Source organism: Balaenoptera musculus, chromosome 6, assembly GCF_009873245.2.
Source record: "Balaenoptera musculus isolate JJ_BM4_2016_0621 chromosome 6, mBalMus1.pri.v3, whole genome shotgun sequence".
In the NCBI taxonomy this organism is placed as follows: Eukaryota; Metazoa; Chordata; class Mammalia; order Artiodactyla; family Balaenopteridae; genus Balaenoptera; species Balaenoptera musculus.
Window position 1 is genome coordinate 82,652,796 of NC_045790.1, and position 14,185 is coordinate 82,666,980.

The following is a 14,185-nucleotide window of genomic DNA, read 5'->3' on the forward strand; positions in this document are numbered from 1 at the left end:
CCTGCTTCTCTCTATGAACGGGTCTGTTTCCTTTGATCAGACAGTGAGGCTATTTCCTTTTTTTTTGCCTTGGCTGCCAGGCAGCTCCAAGCTAAGCCTGGAATTCAACAGCTGCAACAGAGTTAAATTCCTCCATCTGTGGCTGCTGCTCTTTAGGGAAGTGGAACAGCTCAGTGGAAAAAGATCGGGCTCTGGAATCAGGCCTTAGTCGGAACCCTGGCTCTGCCTCCACAAACTGTGTGACCTTGGGCAAATTGCCACACTTCTCAGATCCTCAGCTTTTGCATCAGAAAACCATCCTACCTTGTGGGGTTGCTGGGAAGACTGAGTGAAATGATATGTGTAATGAGAGTCAGGGACACAGTGGGCTCACAATAAAGGGTAACTATGACTCTCAGCCTTATTTCAATCATCTGATCATATCTGTGTCTTTTGTTTTAAGCCATACGCGCTGAGTTTTAGAAGTAGGCAGAGAATATGTTATAAATAACACCAAACATTGTGGAGTCAGGGACTACGATCCTGGTACAGAACAGGGGCTCAAAAAGTTGGTAGGACTGAAGCTTTTGGGATGGTTTTGGTGTTCACATTCATTTAATGCTCCCACTCTTATCCTTTTAAATCTTCCCTCCCCACTGTCTATGAGATTATGTGGCAGAATATTTTCGGGCCACAGTAAAAATGCCCTTCACAGCATTTTATAGTTCCCCCAAAAGACGGGCTTTCCCACTGGGAAATGAATCTCATTGGATTTTCATTAGACGGTTGGGAGCTATTATGCTCATTTTATAGATGGGGGAACTGAGGCCCATAGAGAGGAGGGGTGGTACCCCAAGTCCCACAGAGCCCAGAGCTTCTCCTCCTCAATCTAACTTACCCCCTCCGCACACAGTGACCTCACCTCGTGAAGGATGAAGGAGTCAGGAACGTCAGAGCTGAGTCCAGACACCATTCTGTCTCCCTCTGCCCCAGTCCCACTCCTCTCGGGAAAGGGAACCGCCTCACGCACTGACACTCACCGTGGCATCTTCAGAACAGGAGGCGATCTCAAAATCATTGAAAGGGTTCCATTTGACGTCTAAGACGTTCCCTCTGTGCCCGCAGACCCTTGGGTAGTGGGGGTCCAACTTTCCCGTCTGTAAAACAGTACCCAGGAAGGTTAGGGAGGGAGGGGGCTAATTCCACTTTAGCACCTGGAGGGTCCCTCGGGCAGCCAGCAATCACCGAGTAGACAAGAAAACGTACGGGACAGAACTGGGAGTGAATCTAGGACTTAGCACTAACCCCTGTGTGATCCTGGGGGAGTCACGTCACTTCCCTGAGCCTCAGTGTCTTCCTCAGTAAAATAGAGGCGATGGTAGGTATTTCAGATCATTCGTGTGAGGATCATAGGAGATGAGGTGTGGGAAGGGTCTAGCACAGTGCCTAGCACATGGTAGGTGTTCAGTAAAAGGATGTTCCCCTTCGTATACTGCTGGCGGGAATGCAGAAATGTTGCAGCCACTGTGGAAAATAGTCTGGCAGCTCCTCAAAAGGTTACACAGAGTTAGTATATGACCCCGTAATTCTACTTCTAGGGACAGCCCCAAGAGAAATAAAAACATAGGTCTACAAAAAGACTTGTACACCAATGTTCACAGCAGCATTATTCATAATAGCCAAAAGGTGGAAACAATCCAGATGTCCATCAATGGATAAATGGATATCTGAAATGTAGTATATTCACACGATGAACTATTATTCAGCCAAAAAAGGGAATGAAGTACTGACACATGCTTTGACGTGGGTGAACCTTGAAAACATCATGCTAAGTGGAAGAAGCCAGACATAAAAAGCCACATACTGCATGATTCCACTAGATGATGTACCGGATGTGGTTTCACTGCTTGAGCAAATGAACACATCCCCTGGTACCTGGAATTCAGAACCCTGAATAATGATATGAAAAAAAATCCAGAATAGGGGGAATTCCCTGGCGGTCCAGTGGTTAGGACTCAGCACTTTCACTGCCGAGGGCCTGGGTTCAATCCCTGGCTAGGGAACTAAGATCCTGCATGCCATGCAGTGGGGGGACGGGGGTGGGCGGTGGGATCCAGAATAGGTAAATCCATAAAGACTGAAAGCAGATTAGTGGTTGCCTAGGGCTGGGGGGAGGGGGCAATGGGGAGTGACTGCTAATGGGTGTGGGGTTTCTGGGGGTGATAAAATTATTTTCAAATTAGTGGTGATGGTTACACAACCACGTGAATATCTAAAACTCATTGAATTGTACACTTAAGCGGTGAATTTTATGGTATGTGAGTCATACTTCAATTAAAAAGAAAGAGCATTTCCTTCCCTTCCCCTCCTTCCTGCTGAGAATTCCCATCTAGGTGCTAGGAGGACACACAGTTTTCACAGCCCAGGCTACATAGCGCTGAAGCTGAGATTTCCCGGGCCATGGGACAACTACACCAGTTCATCCATAGAAACCAGCAGCTGGCAGGGACCAACACACTCATTTCACACACCACACTGCATGGCCCTGGCAGTACAGGGACCAGGACCAGGCCCTCTGCCTGCCAATGCAAGGATCCACTAGACAGCCTCAGATTCTAGAGCCCACCCACCCGAAGGCTCCACTTTTATATCTAAGTGAGGGAGAAACTGGAGAAGAAAACTGGCCAACACCCACCCATTCACCCCATCTTTACGAGGAACCTAGGGGACGGGCCCTGTGCGAGGTGCTGGGTGAACATAAGACGTAGTACTTGACTTCACAGAACTAACTGTCTCAGGATATTTAAAAATTAATTTTGAAGAACAGAGTGAGCTCAGGGAATACCCACGGTCTCTCCTTCCCTCACCTCCCCAACTCTGCAGAGACCACTGCACTCTTGTGGGACGTCCTGAGACCGTGCCCAAGGGAGACGAAGCAAAGACCAGTGATGGTCCCTGGCCTTGCTTACTAGGGCAGCAAAGCAGGGAGCTGCTGTGAGAACAGACACAGGACGCCCCTGTTCACCCCTGGCAAACTAGGGGACAGACAACCGAGACTCTGGTTCACGGCGGTTTTATGCATGCATCTTAGTAGCTCTGCAAACAGGCTGTGGTCCCGGGCTCCCCTTCAGAAGTACTCTGCCCAATTCCGATCTTGCCCCTCAGGGAAGGGTCTCAGAAACCTCACCCTAGACTGGATCCCTTCCTGGAGGGGGAACGCTATAAAGCACATTATTTGACAAACTGGAATGTGAATGGTAGATTAAAGTATTGTTGCAACGTTAAACTGAGTGAATTTGGCAATGTACTGCAGTTACGTAAGAGAATATTCCTATTTTTAGGAAACACACAAGTATTTAGGGATAAAGAGCAAAGATGTACGTAACTTACCCTCAAAGGGTTCAGGAAAAAAAATACTTTCACATACACATTCAGAGAGAGAGAGAGAGAAAATAAAGGAAAGACTTCGGACTTGTGTCATTTGATAATGATGTGTGAGGAGGTGAGCGAAAGTTCCATTTCTTTCAGATGGGTCTGGCTCCTCCATGGATAGAGAAAATGAGCCCCTGGGCAGGGAAGAGAGCCTCAGGACATTGTCTGCCTCAGACCTGGAGGTGCCTGAGAGCCACGCCTGGCTCTGATGGGTGCTCCTCCCAGGCCTCTAAGAGCGGAGGCCCCAGCCCCACACAGCTTCTCTTCCTTCTCAGCAAGCAAGGGATGGCTGGTGCTCCCCAGAGGTTGGCAGGCTCTGTGCCTAAAACGGTTTGTGTGGAGGACTGACATTAACAGACATTAGCCAGTCTGATGGGCTATTGACCGGGCTGCTAAAAGCCCTGTCAGGGCAGGGACATTTATAATTAGGAGGCCACTGCTGCCTTTCAGCCCATTAGGCCAGCAGTCAGCCAGGGACAGGCCTCTGATTTACGGGGGTGCAGGCTCTAAATCAGAGGAGATACACCTGCCCTCCTTGTAGACCCCAGGCAGCTGCTCAGCCTGGAGAGACGCCACCTCCGAGTCTCTGCGGGGCCGCCCTGGGGCAGACGGAGTGGATGGGACTGTAGGACCCATAAGGCAGAGCCAGGTGGGTGGGGGACCTCAGTTGCCAGGATGGGAGAGGATGTAGGACTATTGTTGTGACCTCTAGGGCTCACAGGGAGCCGGCTGTCCCCAGAACAGCATGAGTCATGGCCTCGGGAGACCCTCCCCACAGCCCAGGTGGACATGGGAGGCAGAAGTAGGCTGCACCGTGTAGAGGAGGTTAGGCAGGTAGGCTGATCTGGCTTCCTGGGTTTGAATCCCTGCTACAGCACTTATTGCTGTGTGACCTGGGGCAAGTGACCTCAGCTCTCTGTGCCTCAGTTTCTTCATCTACAAAATGGCAACAGTAGTAGAATCTCATAGGGTGGGTATGAGGATTAAATGAGTTTATACACATAAAGTGCTTAAGACTCTGCCTCGGGAATCCCTGGTGGTCCAGTGGTTAGGACTCAGCGCTTTCACTGCTGGGGCCTGGGTTCGATCCCTGGTCGGGGAACTAAGATGCGCAAGCCGCGCAGCACGGCCAAATGAAAAAAAGAAAGAAAGAAAAAAAAAGAAAAAGACTCTGCCTGTACATGGTAAGCTCTCAGGAAATTCACCAGTTTAAGTTCATCAGAACTCACACATTTATTAATTGTGATAATAATTAATCACAATTACCCAGTTTTATTGTTGCTCAGTATGTTTCAGAGGGGCCCAGGGGTGTACTTAGTGTGAGGCCAAGCTTCCATCGGGGGCTCCTACCACTTCCTACACAACTGATGGGCAATGGCTCCAGGGGGGCCCTCAGTGAATAAATTTATGTCTTGATGGTATTCCCACTGATGGACTCAAGCGCATTATCACATCTATAAGGAAGAGGTTTGCAAGTATTTTCTTCAGGAATCATAATTTAGGGAGTCATTTATGTGCCAGGCCCTGTGCTAGGGGCTCTGCTAATATTATTTACCTCCAACCACCCCAGGAAGTAGTGCAAAAATCCCCATTGATAATGCAGAAGCTGGGGATCAGAAGGGTTGACAATCAGAGCCACTCCATCCACGGCAGAACCATGAGAACTGGGAAAGCTTCCTCTCACTCTTGGTCTGCCTCTTGCTATCCTCACGCCATAGTTATCATCAGCATCATGCAGGCCTTTCACTGAGGACCTACTATGTGCCAGGTCCTATGCTGCGTGCAAGTGGTGGCAAAAGATGAATTACTCATGGTCCACGCCCTGCAGGAGCCTCCAATCTGTGGAGGTGACAGGATGTAGTGTACTCAGGGCTCACAGAGAGAAGCAGAGGCAGAAGAAAGGCCCGGGGGGGGGGGGATTAATCAAAGAAGCCTTCCTGGAGAAGGAGGCCTTTCAATTGGGCCTTAAAGAAAGGGAGACTTTGACCAGGCTAGGGTGAAGGGGAGGCATTTCAAGTCAGAAAGGCTGGGCCTTAGGTAGGTTTTAAGCAGAGAGGATCCTAAAGCAGACAGCAGGGAAGGTAGACTGATGGGTAGGACAGTAGAGGAGGTCCGAGAAGAGGGGAGAGGCTGTGGGCATGGAGACAGTCACCCTGCACAGAGAGAGATGCCCATGGAGAGATGGACAAGTGGACAGATGAGTCATGTCCTAACTAGAGGGGGTGAGACTTAGCCAGAGGGCTCCCCAGAAGAGAGAGTTGAGCAGGGGAAAGATGACAGGAGCGTTCCCTAATCCTGAGAACACACGAGCTGCTAAAATGCAAATCATGTTCCCAGGAACGTTTAGGGCAGAGCGTCATTCATCAGCCCTCCCCACACATACACAGATGAGCATGGGGAATGTTCACCACAGAACCCCACACCCAGGGCTGGAAGTGGTGAACTGCAGAGGCTATCTGGTAACCCTGCTTGGTTACCTCCAGAGATGGGGAGCTCACTTCCTCCCTAGCTGGTTTATTCCACTTTTAGACCTTGCTGAACTGTGAGAAAGCGTTTCTTACTCGGAGCCTGGTGTAGCCTCCCTGTGGCCCTCCCTGCTCCCCTCACTCTCCATTTCTGGTTCTAGCTCTGTCTTTTGGGACCACATAGATATCTCCACTCCCATCCCACTCCCCCAGTCCCAGGCCAGCTCCTTGATATTTGAAGGCAGAGGACCCATTCCTTGAACATGTTCTTTTCCAGGCTTAAGAGACCCCTAGAACTGGAAGAGACTTCCCCCCCAAATAAAAAAGTAAAATAGACTAGCCCACACCCTGCATTTCTAGAAGGGGAACCTGAGTGTGGAGGGCACAGGTATATGCTGTGGAAGGCTCTAAGGTTCAAAACGTCAGCTGGGATGGGGATGAAGGATTTTGATGAGAAAGGCAGGAATTTGTGTGCAGGCAATGGGGGGTCCTGGGAGGTGTTTAGGCAAGGGAGTGACATGGTCTGACACAGGCTTAAGAAGGGTCCAGCTGGCCTCTAAGAGCGCAGCAGTGAAGTGCTCCCCTCCCCCCTGCTCCCAGGCACCTGTTCGCCATGTGTCCGTTTGGCCCCTCAGGCCCATGCCAGACTCTGGTCTGGTCCACTCCCAGTGATGCTGCAGGGCCCACCCCCAGGGCTCTGCCTGCTTTTGCTGGCATTCCTCCCGACCTCCACACCTCACAGCAAAGTCCACCTCCCACTCTGATGGGGTGGGTCTGCTGTAGGCCGGGCGCCAGGGTCCAGAGCCCAACCTGGCATGTCCCCAGGCTCAGGGCGGGCCTGTCCCCAGACCTTCCCACTGTGCCTTTGTTCCCGGAGCACAGCCCTTGGTTGCCTAGGCTGCAAGAGCCACCCTGCAACGGGCTCACCCTGGGTCACAGAGTGCAAGAGGAAGGGACTGCGGAGTCACTCCCCTCGGGACACCTGACACCACCTGGGACAGCCTGGTCCTTCTGAGAATAACTTCTGGGACATGGTGGTGAGGCCAGGCACCTTCCAATCCTATGCTCCAGTAAAGAATTAGCTAGCTTGTCTCTTCCTTCCTTCCTTTACTAACACTCTCTGTGCCCGGATGGGACTTAATCCCTGGTAACTGACAAGGAGCCAATGTAAACCAGAGGTAAACCTCAGGAGTGCAGGTCAGCTGAATGAGAGTGGGGCCCAAGACCATGCCCAGGTCTGGGTCCTCACCCTTCCTGCTCAGGGTCTTTCAGGCAGTCAGCTCCCTGAGCCTCAGCATTCTCATCTGTATGATGGGGCAATACTTCCTAGAAAATGGGCTAATAAAGGCACAGCATAAGCCCTGTCCCCGCTGACTACATGAAAAAGGGCCGGCAGGCCTATCTGCCCAGGTAGGCACTGCACGATGGGACCAGCATGTGTGTCCTTTCCCTCTCTCAGCCTCTCCCCTCTGTTCCATCACACTGGATGTGGTTACTTAAGAAAATGCCAACCAAATGCAATGCGTGGACCTTTCTTGATCCTGATTCAAACAAACCAGGTGCAAAGAGGCATTTATGAGGCAATCAAAGGCATTTTTACATAACAGGCAATCGGTTGGCACAGGAGATATTGTTGATGCTGTGATCCTAGCATTGTGGATATGTCAGAAAATGTTACTATTATTTAGAATTGCAAACTGAACTTTGTGGGGGTATAATGACAAACTGTCCAGGATTTGCTTTAAAAAAAAACTTCAGAGGGGACGTCCCTGACGGTCCAGTGGTTAAGACTTCGCCTTTCAATGCAGGGGGTGCGGGTCTGATCCCTGGTCGGGGAGCTGAGATCCCACATGCCTCGCGGCCAAAAAAACCAAAACATAAAACAGAAGCACTATTGTAACAAATTCAATAAGGACTTTAAAAATGGTCCACATCAAAAAAAAAAATCTTTAGAAACAAACAAACAAACAAAACTTCAGGGGAAAAAAGGGGATGGATGAAGCAAGAGTGGCAAAGTCTTCAAGATTCTAGAATCTGAGTATGAAGAGTTCATTATATTGTTTTTAACCTACCTTTGGGTTTGAAAGTTTTTCCTAATGATAAAAAAGAACTAGAATAGAGCCTAGCTGCTGAAAATGTAGTTTGTAAACCAGCAGCATTGGCATCACCTGGGAATAGAGATGCCAGATTTAGCAAATAAAAATAGAGGCTACCTAGTAAAATTTGAATTTCAGATAAACAGCAAAGAACTTTTTAGGAGAAGTATGTTCCATGTAATATTTTGCTTATGCTATAAAATTATTTGTGAAAATACCTTGGCAGTTTCTTATAGAACTGAACATGTAACTACTTTATGATGCAGGGATTGCACTCCTAGGCATTTATCCCAGAAAAATGAACTTACTTATGTTCACACAGAAACCTGTACACACAAATGAAACTTCAGTTCCACAATAGACCATTCTTGTATATGTATGTATGTTTTCTAATTAATATTTTTATATTGCTATGTTTATTCTACTTCTTGAATTGATTCCTTTTAGGTATAAATTCTCTTCTCCCCTCTGATGTTTTGTTAGTGATATTCATGATACAATAAATTCAAATAATATTTAAAAAAAAAAAAAAGAAACCTGTACACAAATGCTTATAGCAGCTTCATTCCTAACAGCTCCAAACTGGAAACAGTCCAGATGGCCTTCAACAGTGAATGGTTCGACAAACTGTGTGCAACCACACCACAGAATACTACTCAGCAATAAAAAAGAATGAGCAGTTGATACACACAACAACCTCGATGAATCTCTAGAGAATTATACTGAGTAAAAGCAGTCAAGTGCAAAAGGCTACATACTGTATGGTTCCATTTGTATGACATTCTTAAAATGGCAAAAGTATAGAAATGGAGAACAGATTTGTTCAATTGATGAAAATTTATAAGCGCCAACTGTGTGTGTCCAAAAGGTGATATATGGGTAAGCAAAGTACTGGTTCTTCCCCCCCCACCCCCCATTGCAAGTACATTAGGAGGTGCTACCAGAAAAACACAAGTGACTCTAATTCAAAGTACTCAGGGCATGACATCTTAAGAAAGGAATGTGTTGTAGAATGTCATAAAAAGGAGAATGCTGTGGACATTTGGGGGAGGGATAAAAAGTGGCTCTTCATGAACATGGTACATATCTCCATTTACTTAGGGCATCTTCAATATTAGTCTTTCAATGATCCTCTGTAATTTTCTCCTAGTAAGTCTTTTTTTTTTTTAATTTATTTATTTTTGGCTGCGTTGGGTCTTCGTTGCTGCACACGGGCTTTCTCTAGTTAGGGCGAGCGGGGGCTACTCTTCGTTGCAGTGCATGGGCTTCTCATTGTGGTGGCTTCTCTTGGTGCAGAGCACAGGCTCCAGGCACGCGGGCTTCAGTAGTTGTGGCACGCGGGCTCAGCAGTTGTGGCTCACGGGCTCTAGAGCACAGGCTCAGTAGTTGTGGCGCACGGGCTTAGTTGTTCCACAGCATGTGGGATCTTCCTGGACCAGGGCTCGAACCTGTGTCCCCTGCATTGGCAGGTGGATACTTAACCACTGCGCCACCAGGGAAGCCCTCTCCTAGTAAGTCTTGCTCATTTATTCTTAGGTATTCACTCTTCTCTTATTCTACTGAAAATATTTACATTTTCTAAGAACTCTTGGTATGTAAAAATGCAATTCATTTTTGTATTCTGATTTTTTATCCAGCCACCTTCCAAACACTCATTTTTCTTTTTTTTTTTTGCATACAGTTTATTTTGACAATCAAGATATGGCACAGTTCCATCACCCCCCAAAATACCTCCTGCTGCCCCTCTGTAGCCAACCCTTCCTCAACTCCAGCCACTGGCAACTAGTGGTCTGTTTTCCATCCCCATAGTTTTGCCTTTTCCAGAATGTCATATAAATAGATGCATACATATTTGTCCTTTTAAGTCTAGCTTCTTTCACTTAGCACGATGCATTTGAGATTCATCCTTGTTGTTGTAGGTGTCACTAGTTGTTCATTTTTTTTTGAATGTTTGAATTTTATTTTATTTATTTTTTTATACATCAGGTTCTTATTAGTTATCTATTTTATACATATTAGTTTATATATGTCAATCCCAATCTCCCAATTCATCCCACCACCACCCCGCCTGCCACTTTCCCCCCTTGGTGTCCATACGTTTGTCCTCTACACCTGTGTCTCTATTTCTGTCCTGCAAGACAGGTTCATCTGTACCATTTTTCTAGGTTCCACATGTATGCGTTAATATACGATATTTGTTTTTCTCTTTCTGACTTACTTCACTCTGTATGACAGTCTCTAGATCCATCCACGTCTCTACAAATGACCCAATTTCGTTCCTTTTTATGGCCGAGTAACATTCCATTGTATATATGTACCACATCTTCTTTATCCATTCGTCTGTCGATGGGCATTTAGGTTGCTTCCATGACCTGGCTATTGTAAATAGTGCTGCAATGAACATTGGGGTGCATGTGTCTTTTTGAATTATGGTTTTCTCTGGGTATATGCCCTGTAGTGGGATTGCTGGGTCATATGGTAATTCTATTTTTAGTTTTTTAAGGAACCTCCATACTGTTCTCCATAGTGGCTGTATCAATTTACATTCCCACCAACAGTGCAAGAGGGTTCCCTTTTCTCCACACCCTCTCCAGCATTTGTTGTTTGTAGATTTTCTGATGATGCCCATTCTAACTGATGTGAGGTGACACCTCATTGTAGTTTTGATTTGCATTTCTCTAATAATTAGTGATGTTGAGCATCTTTTCATGTGCTTCTTGGCCATCTGTTTGTCTTCTTTGGAGAAATGTCTATTTAGGTCTTCTGCCCATTTTTGGATTGGGTTATTTGTTTTTTTAATATTGAGCTGCATGAGCTGTTTATATATTTTGGAGATTAATCCTTTGTCTGTTGATTCATTTGCAAATATTTTCTCTCATTCTGAGGGTTGTCTTTTTGTCTTGTTTGTAGTTTCCTTTGCTTTGCAAAAGGTTTTAAGTTTCATTAGGTCCCATTTGTTTATTTTTGTTTTTATTTCCATTACTCTAGAAGGTGGATCAAAAAAGATCTTGCTGTGATTTATGTCAAAGAGTGTTCTTCCTATGTTTTCCTCTAAGAGTTTTATAGTGTCCGGTCTTACATTTAGGTCTCTAATCCATTTTGAGTTTATTTTTAAACTCAAAAATATGGTGTATGGTGTTAGGGAGTGTTCTAATTTCATTCTTTCACATGTAGCTGTCCAGTTTTCCCAGCACCACGTATTGAAGAGACTGTTTTTTCTCCATTGTATATCCTTGCCTCCTTTGTCATAGATTAGTTGACCATAGGTGCGTGGGTTTATCTCTGGGCTTTCTATCCTGTTCCACTGATCTATATTTCTGTTTTTGTGCCAGTACCATATTGTCTTGATTACTGTAGCTTTGTAGTATAGTCTGAAGTCAGGGAGTTTGATTCCTCCAGCTCCGTTTTTTTCCCTCAAGACTGCTTTGGGGGCTTCCCTGGTGGCGCAGTGGTTGAGAATCTGCCTGCTAATGCAGGGGACACGGGTTCGAGCCCTGGTCTGGGAAGATCCCACATGCCGCGGAGCAACTGCGCCTGTGTGCCACAGTTACTGAGCCTGCGCGTCTGAAGCCTGTGCTCCGCAACAGGAGAGGCCGCGATAGTGAGAGGCCCATGCACCGCGATGAAGAGTGGCCCCCACTTGCCGCAACTAGAGAAAGCCCTCGCACAGAAATGAAGACCCAACACAGCCATAAATAAATAAACAAATAAATAAAAATTTTAAAAAAAGAAAAAAAGAAAAAAAAATAGACCATTGAGTGTTTAAAAAAAAAAGACTGCTTTGGCTATTTGGGGTCTTTTGTGTCTCCATACAAATTTTAAGATGATTTATTCTAGTTCTGTAAAAAAAATGCCACTGGTAATTTGACAGGGATTGCATTGAATCTGTAGATTGCTTTGGGTAGTAGTCATTTTCACAATGTTGACTCTTCCAATCCAAGAACATGGTATATCTCTCCATCTGTTGGTATCACCTTTAATTTCTTTCATCAGTGTCTTATAGTTTTCTGAGTACAGGTCTTTTATCTCCTTAGGTAGGTTTATTCCTAGGTATTTTATTCTTTTTGTTGCAGTGGTGAATGGGATTGTTTCCTTTATTTCTCTTTCTGATCTTTCGTTGTTAGTGTATAGGAATGCAAGAGATTTCTGTGCATTAACTTTGTATCCTGCAACTTTACCAAATTCATTGATTAGCTCTAATAGTTTTCTGGTGGCATCTTTAGGATTCTCTATGTATAGTATCATGTCATCTGCAGACAGTGACAGTTTTACTTCTTCTTTTCCAATTTGTATTCATTTTATTTCTTTTTCTTCTCTGATTGCTGTGGCTAGGACTTCCAAAACTATGTTGAATAATAGTGGTGAGAGTGGGCTTCCCTGGTGGCGCAGTGGTTGAGAATCTGCCTGCCAATGCAGGGGACACGGGTTCGAGCCCTGGTCTGGGAAGATCCCACACGCTGTGGAGCAACTAGGCCCGTGAGCCACAACTACTGAGCCTGCGCGTCTGGAGCCTGTGCTCTGCAACAAGAGAGGCCGCGATAGTGAGAGGCCCGTGCACCGCAATGAAGAGTGCCCCCCGCTTGCCACAACTAGAGAAAGCCCTTGCACAGAAACGAAGACCCAACACAGCCATAAATAAATAAATAAATAAATAAAATAAAGGAGTTCCTTTATAAAAAAAAAAAAAAATTGGGTCATTTAAAAAAAAAAAAATAGTGGTGAGAGTGGACGTCCTTGTCTTGCTCCTCATCTTAGAGGAAATGCTTTCAGTTTTTCACCATTGAGAATGATGTTTGCTGTGGGTTTGTCATATATGGCCTTTATTATGTTGAGGTAGGTTGCTTCTATGCCCACTTTCTGGAGAGTTTTTATCATAAATGGGTGTTGAATTTTGTCAAAAGCTTTTTCTGCATCTATTGAGATGATCATATGGTTTTTATTCTTCAATTTGTTAATATGGTGTATCACATTGATTGATTTGCGTATATTGAAGAATCCTTGCATTCCTGGGATAAATCCCAGTTCATCATGGTGTATGATCCTTTTAATGTGTTGTTCGATTCTGATTGCTAGTATTTTGTTGAGGATTTTTGCATCTATATTCATCAGTGATGTTGGTCTGTAATTTTCTTTTTTTGTAGTATCTTTGTATGTCTGGTTTTGGTATCAGGGTGATGGTGGCCTCATAGAATAAGTTTGGGAGTGCCAAACACTCATTTTTCTAATAATTTGACTCCATGTTCTTTTGGTTTTCTATGTAGACAATCACATTAGTAAACAATGTGGTTTTAACTCTTCCTTTTCAATACTTATACCTTTAAGTTATTTTTCTAATCTTACTGTGCAGGACAGCACCTTTTTGCAAAGTTTTGTTTCTTGTTTTTTTTTGGTTTTTTTTGGCCACGCCCTGGGATCTTAGCTCCCTGATCAGGGATTGGACCTGGGCCACGGCAATGAAGCGCAGAGTCCTAACCACTGGACCACTAGGGAATTCCCTAAAGGGATGTTTCTCACATTCCTTCTTTATGATCATGTTTGCACGATATTAACAAAGATATCAAATATCACCAATATCACCAATACTGGGACAAACTGATATCATGTGTTACATGATGTAATGAACTGAGGATACATCACTTGTTTAATACTCTTGCCAAAAATGTATACCATGAATCTAATCACAAGGAAACAAGGGGACAAATCCAATTTTAGAAATGTCCTGCAGTATGGACACCAAGGGGGAAAGCAGGGGGTGGGGTGGGGTGTGGCAGTGGTGGTGGTGGTGGGATGAACTGGGAGATTGGGATTGACATATATACACCAATATGTATAAAACAGATAACTAATTAAGAACCTGCTGTATAAAAATAAATAAATAAAAAATTTTTAAAATTGAAAAACAGAAGACAAAAAACAAAACAAACAAAAAGAGAAATGTCCTACAAAACAGTGGGCCTTAACTGCTTTAAAATGTCAATATAATGAAATAAAGTAGACTAAGAGATATGACAACTCAATATAATGCATGATCCTGAGTTAGATTCTGTATACACACATATGGAGAGAAAGATATAAAAAAAGATAAAAAGTAAATTTGGCAGAATGTTAACTATTGGTGAATCTAGGTCAAGGATAATCATATATTCAAGTATTTTTGCAACTTTTCTGTAGGGTTGAGATTCTTTCAAAACAAAAAGTTTAAACAATTCTGTT

General features: G+C 44.9%; 1 protein-coding gene across 2 annotated transcripts in view; it reads right to left on the reverse strand.

The window, feature by feature from the left end:
• Window positions 1-14,185, reverse strand: part of CORO2A (coronin 2A) — a 60,061-nt gene that overhangs the window by 12,435 nt on the left and 33,441 nt on the right. For both annotated transcript variants that reach the window (XM_036856298.1, XM_036856297.1), the window contains exon 3: window positions 1,020-1,136. In XM_036856298.1, the coding sequence (XP_036712193.1) occupies window positions 1,020-1,136 (117 nt within the window). The remainder of the gene's footprint in view (window positions 1-1,019; window positions 1,137-14,185) is intronic.